The sequence below is a fragment of the Gracilinanus agilis genome, chromosome 1 (assembly GCF_016433145.1).
Source record: "Gracilinanus agilis isolate LMUSP501 chromosome 1, AgileGrace, whole genome shotgun sequence".
Lineage (NCBI taxonomy): Eukaryota > Metazoa > Chordata > Mammalia > Didelphimorphia > Didelphidae > Gracilinanus > Gracilinanus agilis.
In genome coordinates this window covers 53,910,537-53,927,720 of record NC_058130.1, presented here as the reverse complement: position 1 = coordinate 53,927,720, position 17,184 = coordinate 53,910,537, and the positions used below count along the sequence as shown (strand labels likewise).

The 17,184-nt window shown below is 40.2% G+C and overlaps 1 protein-coding gene across 1 annotated transcript in view; it reads right to left on the bottom strand.

Moving 5' to 3' along the window:
* The window catches only part of IRAK2 (interleukin 1 receptor associated kinase 2), a 53,541-nt gene that overhangs the window by 16,979 nt on the left and 19,378 nt on the right, over window positions 1–17,184 (bottom strand). The window contains exons 3-9 of the mRNA XM_044676002.1: window positions 9,147–9,299; window positions 6,454–6,557; window positions 3,697–3,891; window positions 3,493–3,557; window positions 3,300–3,318; window positions 1,499–1,608; window positions 348–543 (exon numbers count right to left, since the gene is read on the bottom strand). Coding sequence (XP_044531937.1) covers window positions 348–543; window positions 1,499–1,608; window positions 3,300–3,318; window positions 3,493–3,557; window positions 3,697–3,891; window positions 6,454–6,557; window positions 9,147–9,299 — 842 coding nt within the window. The remainder of the gene's footprint in view (window positions 1–347; window positions 544–1,498; window positions 1,609–3,299; window positions 3,319–3,492; window positions 3,558–3,696; window positions 3,892–6,453; window positions 6,558–9,146; window positions 9,300–17,184) is intronic.

Here is a 17,184-nt window from a genome sequence, read left to right as displayed (position 1 = left end):
AACAGACTCAGAGTCACAAGGATTCAGAACAAGATGGAACCTGAGGGGTCTTTTAATCCAATTTATACCTGTATACAATACATACACCTGACAAGTCAATATCCATAGACCTGAGAAAGAATCCTATTAATCATTTGCTTGTCACCCCCCACTCTTCCCACCCAGGAAAGAATCTATAACATGAAGTTGCCAAAGGCACATAAAGGTTAAGTGACTTTCTCAAACACACAGCTAAAAGATGTCAGAGGTAAGATCTGAATACAGTCACTCTACCCACTCTGCCATAATACAAGGCAGAAAGAAACTTAGAAGAAAGAGACCATTTCTATAAAGAATAGAAAACTTACTATTCCACAACTAAAGATGTCAACTCTTTCTGTAAGCTGCCCCACTCTGAGGAAATCTTCAGGGACATATGCAGCCACAGCCTGGAAAAGCTGGGTGTTCATCATGGTATAGGAGGATTTTTTATCATTAGAGGATACGCGAACCCTTGGGTGTCCAAGTTTGGGAATGAAATTTCTTTCCAGTAGAACATTGGAGCTATAGGAGATCAAGCAGAGGGCAAAGTTATCCTTCTGAATTGGGCAGAAAAAGGAACTCAAAACCAAGTGGGACCAAAATTTGGGGCAGCCCAGGTTCTACTGCCTTTGCCTTGAACTACAATCAGTTTTGCTGGATTCCTCAGGAGTGGCCTCAAAGAGTCCATAATGCTATCCTCGCAACAATCCTGTAAGGTCAGTAATAAGAGTGATTCTCCCCCATTTTACTACGTCATCAAATGTCAGAACAGGAAGGAATTCTGGAGATTTTCTCATCCAGTCAGAAGCTGAGATAAGGGAGTTATAGAGCCTTGCTCACACCATTAATGAGAGGCAGTGTGCTACCAGGAAACTATCATTAGATCTGAAGTCAAGAGACATAAGTTCTAACCATGGCTTGGCTATTTATGACCTGCATGGACTTAGGCAAGTCACTAGAATAAACTCAGTTTCCTCCTCTGTTAAGTGAAGCGGATTAGATGAGAGGAACCCTTGGGCCCCTCCCAAATCTAACTGTTTTTACCTTACAAGAATATAAGGACATCAAAAAGTCATAACTAGGACAAGTCAACTGGAGCCTAACCCAAAGCATCAGTCTGTAAGGGACAAACTTCCCTCTTCTTTCTGTAAATTCTCCAGGACTCCAGAAACTGTGTCATGTCCTAGAGCCCTCCACCAGTCTCTATGACCCTGTTCCCATGGCTGCCTTATAACCAGGGCACCCCTTTCCCTCAGTCTACCTTTCTCCAACCCTTATTGGCATTCTGCTGAGATTTTCTGAAGGACAGACTGTTGGCTCTCACGGGGTTACTGTACCCACTATTCTATTCCACTGTGGACACTGCCCTCCCTCCCCAAACTGCCTTTGCCCCTGATTAAAGGATTCCAAGTTCAGGCTCCACAGAAACCAAACTCAGGAACAGTCACTAATTCATCCTATTGGGTCCTGTTCTCACCTCTTGATATTACCGTGAATAATCTTGAGACCATGTAAGTATTCAATGGCTCCAAGAAATCCTAAGGAAATGCTAATGCGTTGTTCCCAGGTCAGGGGATCCGTATTATCCTGAAGGAAGAAGGGAAGAAAATGAGTGACTTGTGACCTTTAGCTTTAACTGAAAAGTAAAATCCACAGGATAGAGACTCTGACTCCCATCCTTAGGGCTTCTCAAAGCAGCAAACATAGAGCTCAGAGTCTAATAACAACAGCTTGATACAAATTTGTCCCATAATCATCTCTACTTCTTTAATCCTAGATTTAAAGCTAATGAGAACTTAGAGGTCATGATCTGACACTGGCCAAGTCAACACACCTCATAGTTGCTCTCATTTTACATAGGAAGTAACTGGTGTGACGTGGCCCTGGTCACAGAGGTAGTAAGAGACAGAGGCATGACTGGAACCCAGCTCTCCTAAGTCCAAAGCCCACAAGTGCTCTTTATCTTCTCCCGGTGTCTTTAATTACTATTTTGTTGTCAGCAACAACAACTGCATTTTGTGCATCTCACACAGTAGGCACTTAATCAACGTCTATTTAATTAAGTTGCAATGGTGCGAGCCTCCACTCTCCAAGGACACTGACCCCTGTTGTACGGCTTCTTATTTATCTCACACAATCACAGAATGCTACAGCTTTAGAACCCAGAATGTTGGAAATGGAAGGCTATCAAAACACAGAAAATGGGAGTTGGAAGAGACCTTAAAACACCAACTGTCTGAGCTGAAAGGGGCCTTAGAACGTGGACTATTCGAATGCAGAATGTTAATGCTATCAGGGAACTTGGAACACGGAGTACTGGAGCCGGAGGGGGCTTTTGAAATAATCTAGCCCAGAAGTGAGCAGAACCAGAAAACATTGTACACAGTAACAGCGATCATGACGCGAAGGGCTTAGCTATCCCCAGCAATACAATGATCCAAGAAAATTCCAAAGGACTCGTGCTGAAAAATGTTAGTCACCTCCTAAGAAAGAACCGATAGAGTCTGAATGCAGACCAAAGCACACTTTTTTTAACTTTATTTTTCCTATTTGTTTGCTTTTGGGGGATGGGGGGATGGGGATATCTGTGTTTTCTTTTATAACATGGCTAATAAAGAAATATGTTTTGCATGACTTCACATGTATAATCTATCAAATTGCTTGCCTTCTCAAGGAAGGGACTGGGGAGAAAGGAAGAAAATTTGGAACTCAAGAAAAAATTTAATAAATGTTAAATTTGTTTAGATGTAATTCAGAAATTATATATTATATTAAATTATATATTATAAATATATTTGAGAAATATTTATAAATATAATAGAAATAATAAAATATAATAAAAATAGAAATAAAAATACATTGAGGGGGCAAGAAATCATCTAGCCCAACCCCCTTTTCAGAAGAATTGACTGAAAACAAAAAAGGGGAGAGATTTCCCTCCAGAGGGGGAAACTACTTCCCTCAGTTCACACAGCTAGTTAAATGCAGAGCTGGGACTCAAAAGGAAGATCTTCCGATGCATCAATTAACATCTTGGACGAGTTCAAGGAACAGAGTCCTACATCAGGCAAATGCAGGTAAAAGCCCAACTACAATGAACATCATTACAAAAAAGAGCTCAGTAGAACAAAGTTATCCCTTTATACAAATATTTGCTCTNTATATATATATATATACATATATATAATATATCCAACTACAGCAACATTTACCAACAGAAGATGGTAAAATTTCATGAATATTTTGTATTTGGATTGAACGATTTGGTAGCATGATACCATGGGCAAGAGCACAGAACTGGGATTCAAGAGATCTGGTTTCCAGTCCCATGGGCAAACCACTTTCCCCTCTAAAACTCAGTTTCTTCATTTGTAAAATGAAGGGGTTGAATGAGGTCATGTCTATAGTTGTGTCCATCTCTATGACATGATTATGGATTTTAATTGAAGTTCTTTCCAACCAGACACTTACCTAAGACAAATCTGGACTTCCATGTGGAAGAAACTCTCAATGGATAGATCTCTTGGGCACCTGGTCTGTGGAAAACAAATTTACATGGAAATATTTTTTTTAAATAGCCTTTACCACGTGCGCCTCCAGCATTTAACACCTTCTTGCCCATCTCTCCCTGCTCCAGTCCTGTCCCACTTGGTAATTTGGTAGACAAATACTTGCCTTTTGAAGCTTCTTAAAGATATACATTATGTTGTGTCTTTGCCCTTTATAGACATCAGCAAAAGTCCCTTGGCTGATTTTGTTCTCTTGGCTAAATCCATTGGTAGCCTTGATCACTTCCATTTCAGTCCAGTAAAGGCTCTCACCATTTAGACTCAGGAGTGGTTGTTGCTGAGGAATGTAGGCATGGCAATTCTATGAACCCAGAGAGAAGAGATAAGCAGATCATAAAGTCCTGTTTTTCATGCAAGGAGGGGGAAGCACCCTAAACATGGTCATAATTTTGTCATGTCAATGTCATAATTTTCCTAGAGCTTTATTTAACTATTTCAATTTAATCATTTTTCAAAGGAGAAGTGACTTGCCCAAGGTCACACAGAAAGATATTGGCAGAGACAGGATCCAAACCCAGATCTCCTGATACCTGACCAAGGAATATTTCTGCCTCTCTATTCCTGGAAGAAAAAGCGAGGAGGTTAGTATCATTAAATGATGTTAAGGTCTAATGAGCATAGATCTGCAGAGATAGCAGTGTGGTATTATACAAGAAAAAAATAACCTGTTGGATTGGAGTTCAAATATAAGGATTTGAACCCAAGTTCCATGACCTACTTACTACCACAGTGACCCCTGAACAAGTCATTTTCCTTTTCTGAGCTTTGTTTTCTCAACCATAAAATAAAGAGCCAGGTGAGACCCTCTCCAAGGTCCTATATCTAAATCCTGTTCTTCAAAAAACTTTTTAAATCTATTAATAATATTTTATTCCCCCCAAATTACATGTAAAAATAATTTTAAGTTTTTTTAATTTTGAATTCCAAATTTTCTCCCTCCCTCTCTGCCTCTTTTCTTCTCCTTGAGACAGTAAGCAATCTGTTAAAGATTTTACATTTATAATCATGTAAAACATATTTCCATACTAGTCATTCTATGGAATCAATAATTTTTAAGTTTTTTTTAAATAAAAGATATCATTTAGAAACCCATCCTAGAAAACTATTTAATTATAAAGCAAGAAAAGTTCCTAAATTATTAATGCTTTTCTAACCACAAGGAGATTGCTATTAGCAAGAATAGACTCTTATGGATAAAAATGTTTCTAGCATCTCTCTTTGTGGCAATAAAAAGCTGAAACAAAATATGTGCCCATTGATTTAAGAATGATGGAACAAGTCACAATATATTCATATGATGAACTACTTCTAGCGCCGTGTAAGGAATGAAAACTATGAGGAGTTCAGAGAAGTATGGGAAGACTCACATTCATTAAAACCCAGTGACGAGGCAGCTAGGTGAATAATAATGAATAAAGAACCAGGTCTGGAGTCAGGAAGACATGGGTTCAAATCTGATCACAATAACTTTCTAGTTGTGTGACCCTGAGGAAGTCACTCAACCCCAACTGCCTAGCCCTTACCACTCTTCTGCCTTGGAACGGATACATGTGTCAATACTAAAATAGAAAGTAAGGGTTAAAAATAAAAACAAACCAGTGGTACAAATGAGTGCAATAATGGAAGTAAAATCAGCACTGGCAAGCAACAAATTCTGGTCAGATACAATGGTCAACATCAATGTGCTACTGCCTAAGGGGACATCTTTCCTTTCTGTTACAAATCAAACTTTTATAGTAACAATGGCTAGCGTTTCTATAAGCACTTAAAGGTTTTCAAAGCACTTTTATATTATATATTATAGTATTTAATCCTCACAACAACCCTGAGAGGTAGATTATTATTATCCCCATTTTACAGATGAGGAAACTGAGGCTTACAGAGGTCAAGTGACTTGCCTAGAGTCACATAATAAATGTCTAAGGATTTGAACTCAGATTTTGCCAGTTCCAGGTCCAGCCCTCCAAGTCTATTGTAACACCTTAGTATAGGTGTTTAGATATTCATTAGACAGTATCTCTTTCCAAAACAATTATTAATAATAATATTTTCATTTTTATTCTAATTAATTTATTACTAAATTTCACAAGCAAGTAAGCAACACTACCATCTTACTCAAGAAAGTTTCTCCTGTGCTCTAAAATCTTATCAATTCAAACTCTACTCATTCAGAAATTGTGTGCAATCTGATGCTAGCTGGACAATGATTCAATAATGCAATAGATTGCAAAGGAAATGTTTTTATGACAATTTATTTCTAAGCACTTAGCAATGATTTGTCAATTATGAATGAGCTTAACATTTGGAATTCTGAATTAGTGTAGTATGAACTAATGTGGCTTAACTTTACGAAAGAAACTTCCTTGAAGTTGGCTGGTGGTTGAGAGAGGGGCTGGGGAGATGTTTAAAGTAATGCTATTCAAAAAAAAATCTATAGTCAACAGATATGTAATCATCAGATCTCCAAACTATGAGTCAGAGAACCATTCAGTGGTATTTGCCTCCTCACTCAAAGGTTTTAGAAGCTAAATTAGGCATTATCTTAAGGAGTTGAGCCTTTGCTCTTCTGTCTTCATAATAATGATGAGAGAAGAATCAGTGATGATAATGGTTCTTTTATGGGGATCCAGGCAGGTCCTAAAGGGGCCTCCATTTGGTTCACCTTTATCTGGTGATATATACTTACAAATACTCAAATTAGTTTCTTTTAAAAAGATTTTATGACTCAGACTTCCCACTAATTCAAGGCTGGTTGAGGGAGGTGTTTCAAAAATAATGTTTCTGGTAGGGAGAAATGGAAATGACATTAGCTGTGAAAACAGCTGCCTCAAGATTTTAGTGGCAGCCGTGGACGGGATTTTACCTTTAGATCTGAAGTAGAAGGATTTGTCTTTAAGGAATGGGGGAGGTCCTCTTCAATAAAAGGCAGCTGTAAGACTTGGTTTGAGCATCCACTTGGACCTGGCCCTGAAATTGAGAATGCATGAAATATGACGGCTTCAATCATATTTATCCATATCAGCTATAAGAAGTGGATTTGTTAAGGAGGGAACACTCTTTCCAATGCCCCATCCAGTGGCCAATAGTATTTTAAGACTAAGCTAAGGTCCTACTTTACTGAAATTGCTCTCTCATAGTTTACAAATGATTCCTAATCACAAAATCCAATTGTCTTTTCTCAGTATTCATCCTCTTCAACTTTATTTTTTTTTTATATAACTTCTGACAGTACAGAATGATTTTTCCCGTGGCTTCCATGATACTGCACTTTCCTGGTTCTCCTCCTTCCTCTCTGACCATTCCTTGATGAGCTTCTTTCCCTTCTCCAGAGGACTATAGGTGATTCTCAAGATTTTGTTCTCAGGTTTATTTTCCTTTTCCTGTTTTGGCCATCTCCGCCACTTCCATTGGCTTTGGTGACTCCTGGATCTATATCTCCAATCTCAGCTTCCAGCCTGAACTTCAGCCCTTCATTTCCACTTATAAGTTGGACATTTCCATTTGGATGATCTACCAAAACCTCAGACTCAACACGTCTAAGGCTGATCCCACCATCTGCCTCCCACCCCTACAAATTTTTCCTCCAGTCTTTCCCATTGTCATTAACAGCACCACCATTTTCCCATCCTTGTCTCTTACTCCTCCCAATCATCCCTTACAGCAGCGATTCCCAAAGTGGGCACCATCGCCCCCTGGTGGGTGCTGCAGCGATCCAGAGAGACAGTGATGGCCACAGGTGCATTGTGGGGCGGTGAATAACTGTAAGGAGGCGGTGATAGTATGTGACAGGGAGCGCTAAGTAATATTTTTTCTGGAAAGGGGGCGGCAGACCAAAAAAGTTTGGGAACCACTGCCTTACATCTTATCAGTTGACAAGTATTGTCCATTCTATTTCTGAAAAACTTTGAATATCAGCCCCTTCCTTTTGACTTTACTGCTATCACTTTGGCCTTCTTTGTCTCTAAACTGAGTTATTTTAATAGCCTTCCAACATATCACTACATCTAATCTCTTCTCTCTCTTATCTAGTCTACATGTGGCTGCCAATATCATTTTCAAAATGTACGGTTCTCATCATCCTACTGATCAAAAACCACGACTGGCTCCCTGGTGCCTACTGAGCAAAGGTCAAACTTGGTAACCTAGTTTTTAAGATCTTACACAGTCTGGCTCCAACCTACCTTCCCTGGCTTATCTGCCAGTATCTTCTTGACATACTCTACAATCCAGCTAAGCCGGATTACTCTCCACCCCTTGAATGTGCCCTCACATTTCCTAACTGTAGTTTTTGTTCATGTCATCCTCTTCTCCTAGAATGTCTTTGCCCTCTTCTCTTTTCCTGCTGAAACTATTGTTTCATGTTGCATTTGAATTTGTCTTGACTCCAAAGTCAGGGCTCTAGCCATTATGCCACTAAGCTTTTAAAGACCAATAACAACTCCTCACTGAATTCAGATGCCAACCATTTCTGAATCTAATTGCACCATTTTCTAGCCCAAGTACTAATTATAATATTCTCTAGGTGTCAAATCCAAATAGAAAAGGGGCCACTAATCTATATATAAAGATCCCTGTGGGTTACATATTGACTTAATTTTAAAGCATAAGGTTATCTATAGTTTACTGCATTTGGATTTATTTTATTAAATATTTCCCATCTACATTAGAAAAAAAATTGGCAACCATTGGGAAAATCTAGTTCAGCCCCACTTGGGCCATTTAGTCCAGTGCTCTGTGTTTAATACTTCTGCCCTAGCCCACCCATCTTCATCTTTTCCACAAGAATAGTGGTTCAGTTGCTCAGTCATCTTTCAGTTGTATTTGACTCTTCATGACCCCATTTGGGATTTTCTTGACAGAGATGCTGGAGTAGTTTGCCATTTCCTTCTCCAGCTCATTTTTTTACCAATGATGAAACAGAGGCAAACAGGTATAGTGACTTGTCCTGGGTCACACAGCTAGTAAATGTCTAAGGTCAGTTTTGAACCCAGGAAGCTGAGTCTTCCTGACTATACATTGTGCCACCCAGCTGGCCAACAAGAATATCATGAGATGTTTAATCAAATTCTTTGCTAAACATCTAGGGAACTAAACTTGAAAGTATTTCTTGATTTGCTCATTTAATAATCTTATCAAAAAAGAAAGAAAGGATGAGCCAGTATTGTTATTATCAACCTCATTTCTATTCTTGGGTATGGCACAGTGATGTGCCAAGGGCAGTGATGGGCAAACTATGGCCTGAGGGCCAGATGTGGCCCAGTGAAATGTTCTATCCAGCCCTGTGACTCTATCTGGCAAATACAACAAGTAGGATACAATACAATGAAACTTCAAAAGAGTTGCCTTAGAAACAGACTGACAGATGAGCATTTCCTTTCCTTTGGCCCCCTCTTTAAAAAGTTTGCCCATCACTGGCCTCGGGCATCCTCTTAGTAACCATGAGATGCATGGATGAATGTCAAGAGCTGACCTTTTCCAGAAGGATTTTATCAGTGACTCCATACCCTAGAAAATTTGCTTTTGTCCTGGGCCATCATGTCTTGTTCCTGGAAGTACCTGAGCTGGAGGAGGGAGACAATCCTGATGATTTCTGAAGACCTTTTTCTTGGGTTTCCTCAGGTTTTCTTAGTGAAGACAGAGAAGACCTCCCCGGGTACGTAGAGTCAGGAAGAGCATGAGAAGCACTAGCAATTTCAGGAATGGCACCCCCTAAAACAGGAGAAAATGAGAAGAGGATTTTCATGATGTCAGTGAAGAGGAGCCAGATGATAGAGAGAAAGGACTGCTCACATTAGGAAGTCACCCTTTCCCAGGGACCCAGTTTCCTCATCTACAAGTGAGAAGGTTGTACTTGAGGATCTTTAGAGAACCTTTACTCCAATACATCAAGCACCTACGATTTTGAAAAGTACTTTTAAGCTATGAGGTCTAGTCTTAGAGTACAACCAGAAGCTGAAAGAGGCTCATAAAGTGGGAAAGTGGGAGGCTGGGGCGACGGGGGTGAGCCTCATGCTCCCTGACACCAAGGCTAACACTCTGTCCCCTCTTGTCACACTGGCTCTCAAGGTCCCTTTAACACCATCTGATTCCAATTCACAACTCAATTCACACTATAGAATACATTTAAGTTCCCTAATAGAACCACACATTCCAATTGGAGTATCTCATTCCAGAGCTTAGCTTTTTAGTGAAAAGAATTCAAAGCCTGTCCTTGGTTTTGAAGGGGACCGATGGCATCACTGGGTAGTGTATGGGGTGTGCAGGGAGGACTAGAACTTCTGGTGGGATGAAAAGAATCCTGAACTGGTTTAGGGCCAACAGGGCTTTGGACAAATCCTTTTACCCCTCTGGATCTCAATATCATTAATTGTAAAAAAGAATGAATGAATGAATGAATGAATGAATGAATGAATGAATGAATGAATGAATGAATGTGGGAAGTAACTAGATAGGACAGTAAATAGTCAGGAGGACCTGGGCTCAAATCTGGCCTCAGACACTTTCTGGCTGTATGACCCCAGCCAAGTTACTCAACCCATTTGCCTAGTCCTAGCCCTTCTGACTTAGAGTTGTTACTAAGACAGAAAATAAGGGTTTTTAAAAAATGAATGAATGAAGCTATTGTACTTGATAATCTTTAAAGTTCTTTGAGCTCTAAAATCTTAGAAACACTTAAACATCTATCCTTATTTTGCAGATGAGACAAACGAATTGCAAGGAAGAGTTCCAGGTTCCCAAATTAACTGTTGTCCTTACTGATTTGGAAAATTTCCCCTTGACTCTTCCATGGAATTTCTGTCATCATTCATTTCAGCTCTTATTAAGCACCTACTATGTATAAAGTATACAATTAATGGAGAATCTCAATCCTAGACAATTTCAAAAGAAAGTTGGTAATTTTCAAACACGAACAATAACTGGGTCCAGGGCCAGTCACTTAATTTCTTGGTACCCCCAGGAGATTCTCTAAACCTAGAAGTTGGAGAGAAGATGCCCAGCACACTGAATTCCTCACTGGGAGCTCCATCCACTGATGCAATCATACACACAACAACAAAAAACTAAACCAAAAACCAGTGACTGGAATAAGTCAATTTGGCCTAGTAAAAAGATTCCTGGCAGACAGATCCTGAAGGAGCCTGCTTTAATAAAAAGACTGAGAAGGATTTTGGTCTATTAAAGCCTTGGAAATGGAAGGGATTTCACAAGGCACAAAGCTCAGCACTAGAGAGGTCTCTCAGCAAGTTAATGGTAGTCCCAGGGACTCCTCGCTGCCCAGCTCGGAGCTGGGTGAAACCTCCCATCTGGCCCTTGGGCAGCATGGCGAATAGGGCAAACAAGACCACAGGGTTGTTGGCATAAGCCCTGGTGGAGGGATTGAGGACGTTATTTAGTTCTATGAGAACTGAGATCCCACAGAGATCAGGGACCCATTCAAAGACTCAGCATGAGTCAGTCCCCAAGATGAGAAGAGAAGTCCTTCTCAAACTGGCACATCCTTCATCAGAGGCTGTGAGGTATAGTGGGAAGACCATGGAACGAGCTTGGACCCATACTATCTGTGTCACCCCAAGTTGGTCACATTTCACCTCTTGAGACTGTCTGCTTTAATCCTAAAGCATCGTCAATGCACATTTATTAAGTATCTCCTGTATGCTAGGCTTTGGGGAAATGAAGACAAAAGAGTGGTCCCTGCCCTCCAGGAGCAATTAAAAGGTAAATTCTAATGGGGAGAGAACAGGTTCACATATAAGTATATTCCAAAAAATATCTAAAAAAAGGGGCAGCTCGTTATAATACATGTATAACCCAGAAAAATTAAAATTAAGTAAACAAATAAAATAGGAGCAGTTGAGTGGCTCAGTGGATAGAGTGCCAGGTATGGAGATGGGACATCCTGGGTTCAATCTGATCTCGGACACTTCTTAGCTATATGATCCAATATGAAGACAGAAAGGAAGGAGTTTTTTTGTTTCTTTTTTTGGGGGGGAGGGGTAACTTAAAATAAATAATAAAGTAGCTGATATAATAATGATATAAAATGATTTTAAAAATAAATAAAAATAAATGATAAATAAAAATTATCTTAGAATAAATAAAAAAATAAAATAAGGTAAGTTTTAAAGAGGTCAGGTATTCCCAGAGGAGGGAGAAGAAAGACAATTCCAAGCACAGGTACACTGTGAAATATGTCTTAAATATCTGATGTACATTTTGCATAGTACTTTAGAGTTCTCAAAACCCTTTTTTGTACAACTCTGTGACATACGTAGTGAAAATATATTATCATCTCCACATTACAGATGAGGAAACCAAGGCAGAGAGAAGTGACTAGCCCAAAGTCACACATTTAGTAGTAAATGGCAAAGCCAGGATCCAAATTTAGACCTTCTGGCTCCTAGTCTACTCTGCCACCTTTCCCTCTTCTGCCTTCCCCTGCAGATGTTCCATTTTCGGTCTCTGAATAGAAGCCATCAAGTACATGGAAAGGTCTATTAAGCTTGGAACACTCCAAGTGATAGGACATGGGGCAAGGGCACTGAATGTCTATAGGCCTCAGTTTCCTCATCTGTAAAATGGGAATAATAGTAATACCTGAAATACCATCTTCCCAGGTTTGTTGGGATTCATCATTAAAGAATCAGTGCCAGGTAGACAACAGCCAGAATAACTAGGGAGTGAGGCAGAGAGGCTTCCATTGGTGACCACCATCGTTCAAAGCTCAGCTCCTTCCCTCCCGGGTTTTTCCTTGCTAACAACACTGTGGAAATTCCCTGGGGAACTTGTCTGGCTGAATCCTGCTCTTCCCCTTTGCCAACAAAGGACAAACAAAACGATACTTTCTTCCGATGGTGACTCATGCATGTTTTTGCTTAAAAAAAAAAAAATCAGCCTCCAAGAGCAATGGGTCCGAGCACCTCTCTGTCTCTCTGGAATAAGATTAGTCCCACTCTTAGGTCTCAGCATCCCAACTCCTGGCTCTGCCTGGGAACAGGGTTTTGGCCAAGTGGAAACTTGACCAATAACTGTTTTAGAGACCAAGTGTGGGAAGCCAATAAGAGAAGAGATAAAAATCTGAGACCCCTCTTTTGACACCTCTTATGATCCATACCTTTTCTTATTGGAAAAACATTATAGACTTATTGAAAAGCTTTGAGTCCTTAGCAGACCAGCAACTACTGAATTAAAAATTTCTCTCCTTGATAATTAAGAAGCCTGAACTCTAAAAAATATAGTCAAGGCTGGATACAGACAAAGATAGAGATAAGACTGAAGCCAGACTTTATCTGACCAGGTCCAGATCTGTAAATCAAGGCAGAATGCAATTAGTAAACATCTCCATGAAATATATTTCTGCTCCCAGAATTAACCCCTACTAATTGGTGGTTGGAATTTGGCCCTTGTCCTTGTACCCATCTCTCTACTTTTAGACTTTAATGGATTGTGTATGATTTGTAACCCCTTCACAGCTGTGATTCTTTCTTTGTGTTCTTTGTTTGAAACCAGTATAAAATAAAGTCCAAATCCCATAGCGTTAGAGCAACATGGGCTAACCACTAGTCTGGTTGTTCTCATTTTCTTTTTTCTGTCTTAACAATCTGATGCCACCAAATGCCACTCAGGACCCCTACCATATAGAGCTGGCTCTCTATAACCAAGTTTAAGTTGTCGATAGATCCGGCCACCATCAGAGCCTTCAGGACAATACACTGGCCTTTTCTTGACTTCAGAAGTCAATAGCATGCATTTATGAAATTCCTATATCAACAATGCTTTAAGGTTCTCAAAGCCCTTCACAAGGGCAAAGCACTTCCCACCCCACTCCAGGTAGGGTTAATATTATTAAAAACATCATTATTAATAATATTAGTAGCCTCCTTTTTACAGTTGAGAGAACTGAGTTTCTGAAAGTTAAATAATTCACCCATGATCCTATAGATAGTAAGTGCCTGAATCAGAATTTGAACCCAGGACTCCTGACTCCAATTCAGTATTCTTTCCACCACGTTCATTTGATTCCCAGAATAATTCTCTGAGTCCAATAATACAAATGATATTAACCCTCCTCTGCAGAAAAGGAAACAAAGACTGAAAGAAATTATACTCATTTCCTTATAAAGGTCTTAGCACAGTGCTTGGCACACAGTATGTTCTATACAAATGTTGTGTTGTTGTTATTATTAATTATTATTATTATTAGTCAATACATAGCTAGCCAGTGGAAGAAATAGAACTAAAATTCACAGACTTAATGTTGAATTGGGTTTTTTTAGCTTTTATTTTATTTAATTTAAACCCTTACCTTCTCTTAGAATCAATACTATGTAGCAGTCTCAAGGCAAAACAGTAAGGGCTAGGCAATGGAGGTTAAGTGACTTGCCCAGGGTCACACAGCTAGGAAGTGTCCAAAGTCAAATTTGAACCCAGAATCTTCCATCTCCACACCTGGTCCTCTACCCACTGAGCTGCCCCCTTCTTTTATTTTATTTTAAAATTTAAAAACATTTCTATTTCTTTCTCTCCCACTCATCCTACAACTTAAAGGAAAAGAAGAAAAACAAAGCCTTGTAATAAATACACATAATTCAGCAAATCAAACCCCCATGTCAGCCATGTCCCAAGCTATCTGTGTCCTAAGTCTTCATCATAAGCCCAAGCCTTCCTTCTCTATCAGGAGGCAGACAACACGACTCATTGTCATTCCTCCGGAATCATAGCCGGTCTTCGTATTGTTCTGAGTTCTCGAGTCCTTCAAAGTTGTTTGCCTTACAACGCTGGTTTTTATATAAGAAATGGATCTGTTAGTTTGCTCACTTTGTTCTGCATCAGTTCACTTAAGTCCTCTGAAATTATCCTTCTCTTCATTCCTCATGGCACAATAGTATTCCAACCTACTATAATTTGCTCCATTTCCCCACTAATGGGCATCCCTTTGGTTTCCACTTCTTTGCCACTACAAAAAGAGCAGCTATGGATATTTTTGTCCATAGGGGTCATCTTCCTCTGGTTTTGCACTCGTTGGGATATAAGCCTATATGTTCAGCTCAAAGGGTATGTACAGTTCAGTGCCTTTTGGGGCACCGTCCCAAACTGCTCTCCAGAATGGCTGATTCAATTCCCAACTATACCAGGTACACATATATGTCTATTTTTCTGTAGCACCCCTACCCCATGGTTTTATTAAAACTCTTACCTTTCATCTTAGAATCAATACTGTGTATTGGTTCCAAGGCAAAGAGCAGTAAGGGCCAGGCAATGAGGGTTAAGTGACTTGCCCAGGGTCACACACTTAAGAAGTGTCCAAGGCCAGATTTGAACCTCCTGTCTCTAGGCCTGTTTTTCATCCACGGAGCCACCTAGCTGTCCCTTGATCCTTTGTCCTTGTAAGCAGAGACCAAAAAAAAAGGGGGGGGGGAAGGGAGTTTCTCTCCCTCAATTCCTTGTTTAGAGAATGACTTTGATAATGTCCAAAAGTCAGAAGATTTAGATGTCTTACCTTACATTAGTCTGTCTTACATTGTTTAATCAATTAGTCTTGTCCTTTTCTCCATGACCTCATTTGGGGATTTTTTTGGGCAAAGATTCTAGAGTGCTTCTCCACTTCCTTCTCCAGCTCAGTTTACAGATAAAGGAACAGAGGCACTGTTAAATGTATAAATAGATATTTTGTACCTTTGAACTATATCTCCCAGCATCCCTTTCCTCTTTCATCCTCACCTTGCGTGCTTATGTATTATATGTAGTTGTGTGTAACTCTGCCTCTCGCTCTCTTCTTTTTCCACGTGCGTGACTGGATCAGCACCCCTTTTACTCTAGCTTTTTACTTTAGTTATTATTAATAAATTGTTTTAAATATAATACCTAGTGTGTTTGGATATTAATTTTTAATCTTACAGTGGTAACTTGCCTGGGGTCACAACTAGGAAGTATCCGAGATCAGATTTGAACCCAGATCCCCCAAACTCTAGGACCAGCCTTCTGTCCACTATCTCATCTTCTTATCTTAACAGTCTCCCAAGACATCAGGGCCTGATGGCCCCATCTAAATCTGGGAGATTTGCCTAAGACAAAATAGACACACCAAGGAAGGGCACTTTTTAGATTCCCCCAAGGTCACTGACCCCTGGAACCCAGAACCACATCTAAAGGGACTTTCAAGAGGACACCACAGCAGGAGAAAGCACTCAGTGAGAGCAGCAGTGGTGAGCTAGCCCTTTGCTACACCGACTCTTTTAACTAAGCTCAAGTCCGCATCCCCACAGAGCACGCAGGTACTCCCTGTACCTGTGGGAAAGCACATCCCAGACGCCTAAGGGGCGTCCTCGCCGTATGCTCTCAGTAGATGCCCTTTCCTAAATGATCATGAAGCTTGGCTGGCCAATAGGGCTTAGCACACAAGCAGGACGGCAGCTTGCGAAGGACCGTACAGGCGTCCCTTCCACGTCGTGACTTTCCCCATCACTGTTTCAATGCAGCTCAGGCTGGCATAAGAAATTAAATGGGAATTTGGGGGAGTTTTGTGGAAGCCACAGAGGACGCACAAAGACCAGCAGATGACGGAGAAAAAGTTTAGAAACTCAGAAATGCGTAAAATATATGTATAACATTATAGAATAGCAACATATTTTATACATCAATCTTACACAATTTTTTTTTACTTAGAAACAGCCCATAAAAGAAAAATAAAGGCTTTAGACTTCTTCTCTGGCAGGAAGAGGAAGCCAAAGGATTTTACAAGGATTTTCCAGACTGAGGGGGCATCGTGCCTCTAACCCCTGCAATGGGGAAGGTATACTCATACCAGAGAAACCAGTTCTAGCCTCTGGGGCTACTTCTAGTACCCCAAAGGGGAAAATTAGTCAACCACCATCTGAGGACCCAGCTTGCCGGGCAGAATTGCCTTTGGGAGTTGGAAAGTAGTTCTGGTGGAGGTGCTACACCTTATCTAAGGGGTCATTCGATCTCAGAACCAAATCTCTATGAAGCTGAGGAGACAGTTCCTTATATGACTTCGTTCCCTCACGCCATGTTTACTTGTTGACTACCCTTTAAGATGACTCCCCACTCCATGAAATTTCCCCTGATATTCAGGTCAGAAATCATCTTTCCTTCCTTGTCCCTTGGTTAATATTTGGTTTAGATCTCTCTTGCCTTTCTAAGGGGCAGCTAGGTGATGCAGTAGGTAGAAAGCCAGGTTTAAGAGTCTGGAAGAGCTAAATTCAAATCCAGTCTCAGACACTTACCAGCTGTGTGGCCCTGAGTAAGTCACTTCACCTTTTTGTCTCAGTTTCCTCATCTGTAAAATGAGCTGGAGAAGGAAATGGCAAACCACTCCATTATCTTTGCCAAGAAAACCGCAAATAGGGTCATAAAGAGTCAGATTGGGCTAAAACGACTGAACAACCAGTATTTCCAGTGTTCTTTACACCTTATTCATTCATACATACACTGCCATCTGGTGACACTGGCCTCCTAGCTGTTCTCAGACACAACACTCCATCAAGGCAGCTAGATAGCAAGGAGTCAATAAAACCCAATGTCAAGTCCTTCCTTAGTCATTTATTAGCTACGTGACTCTAAACAAGTTGTTAAG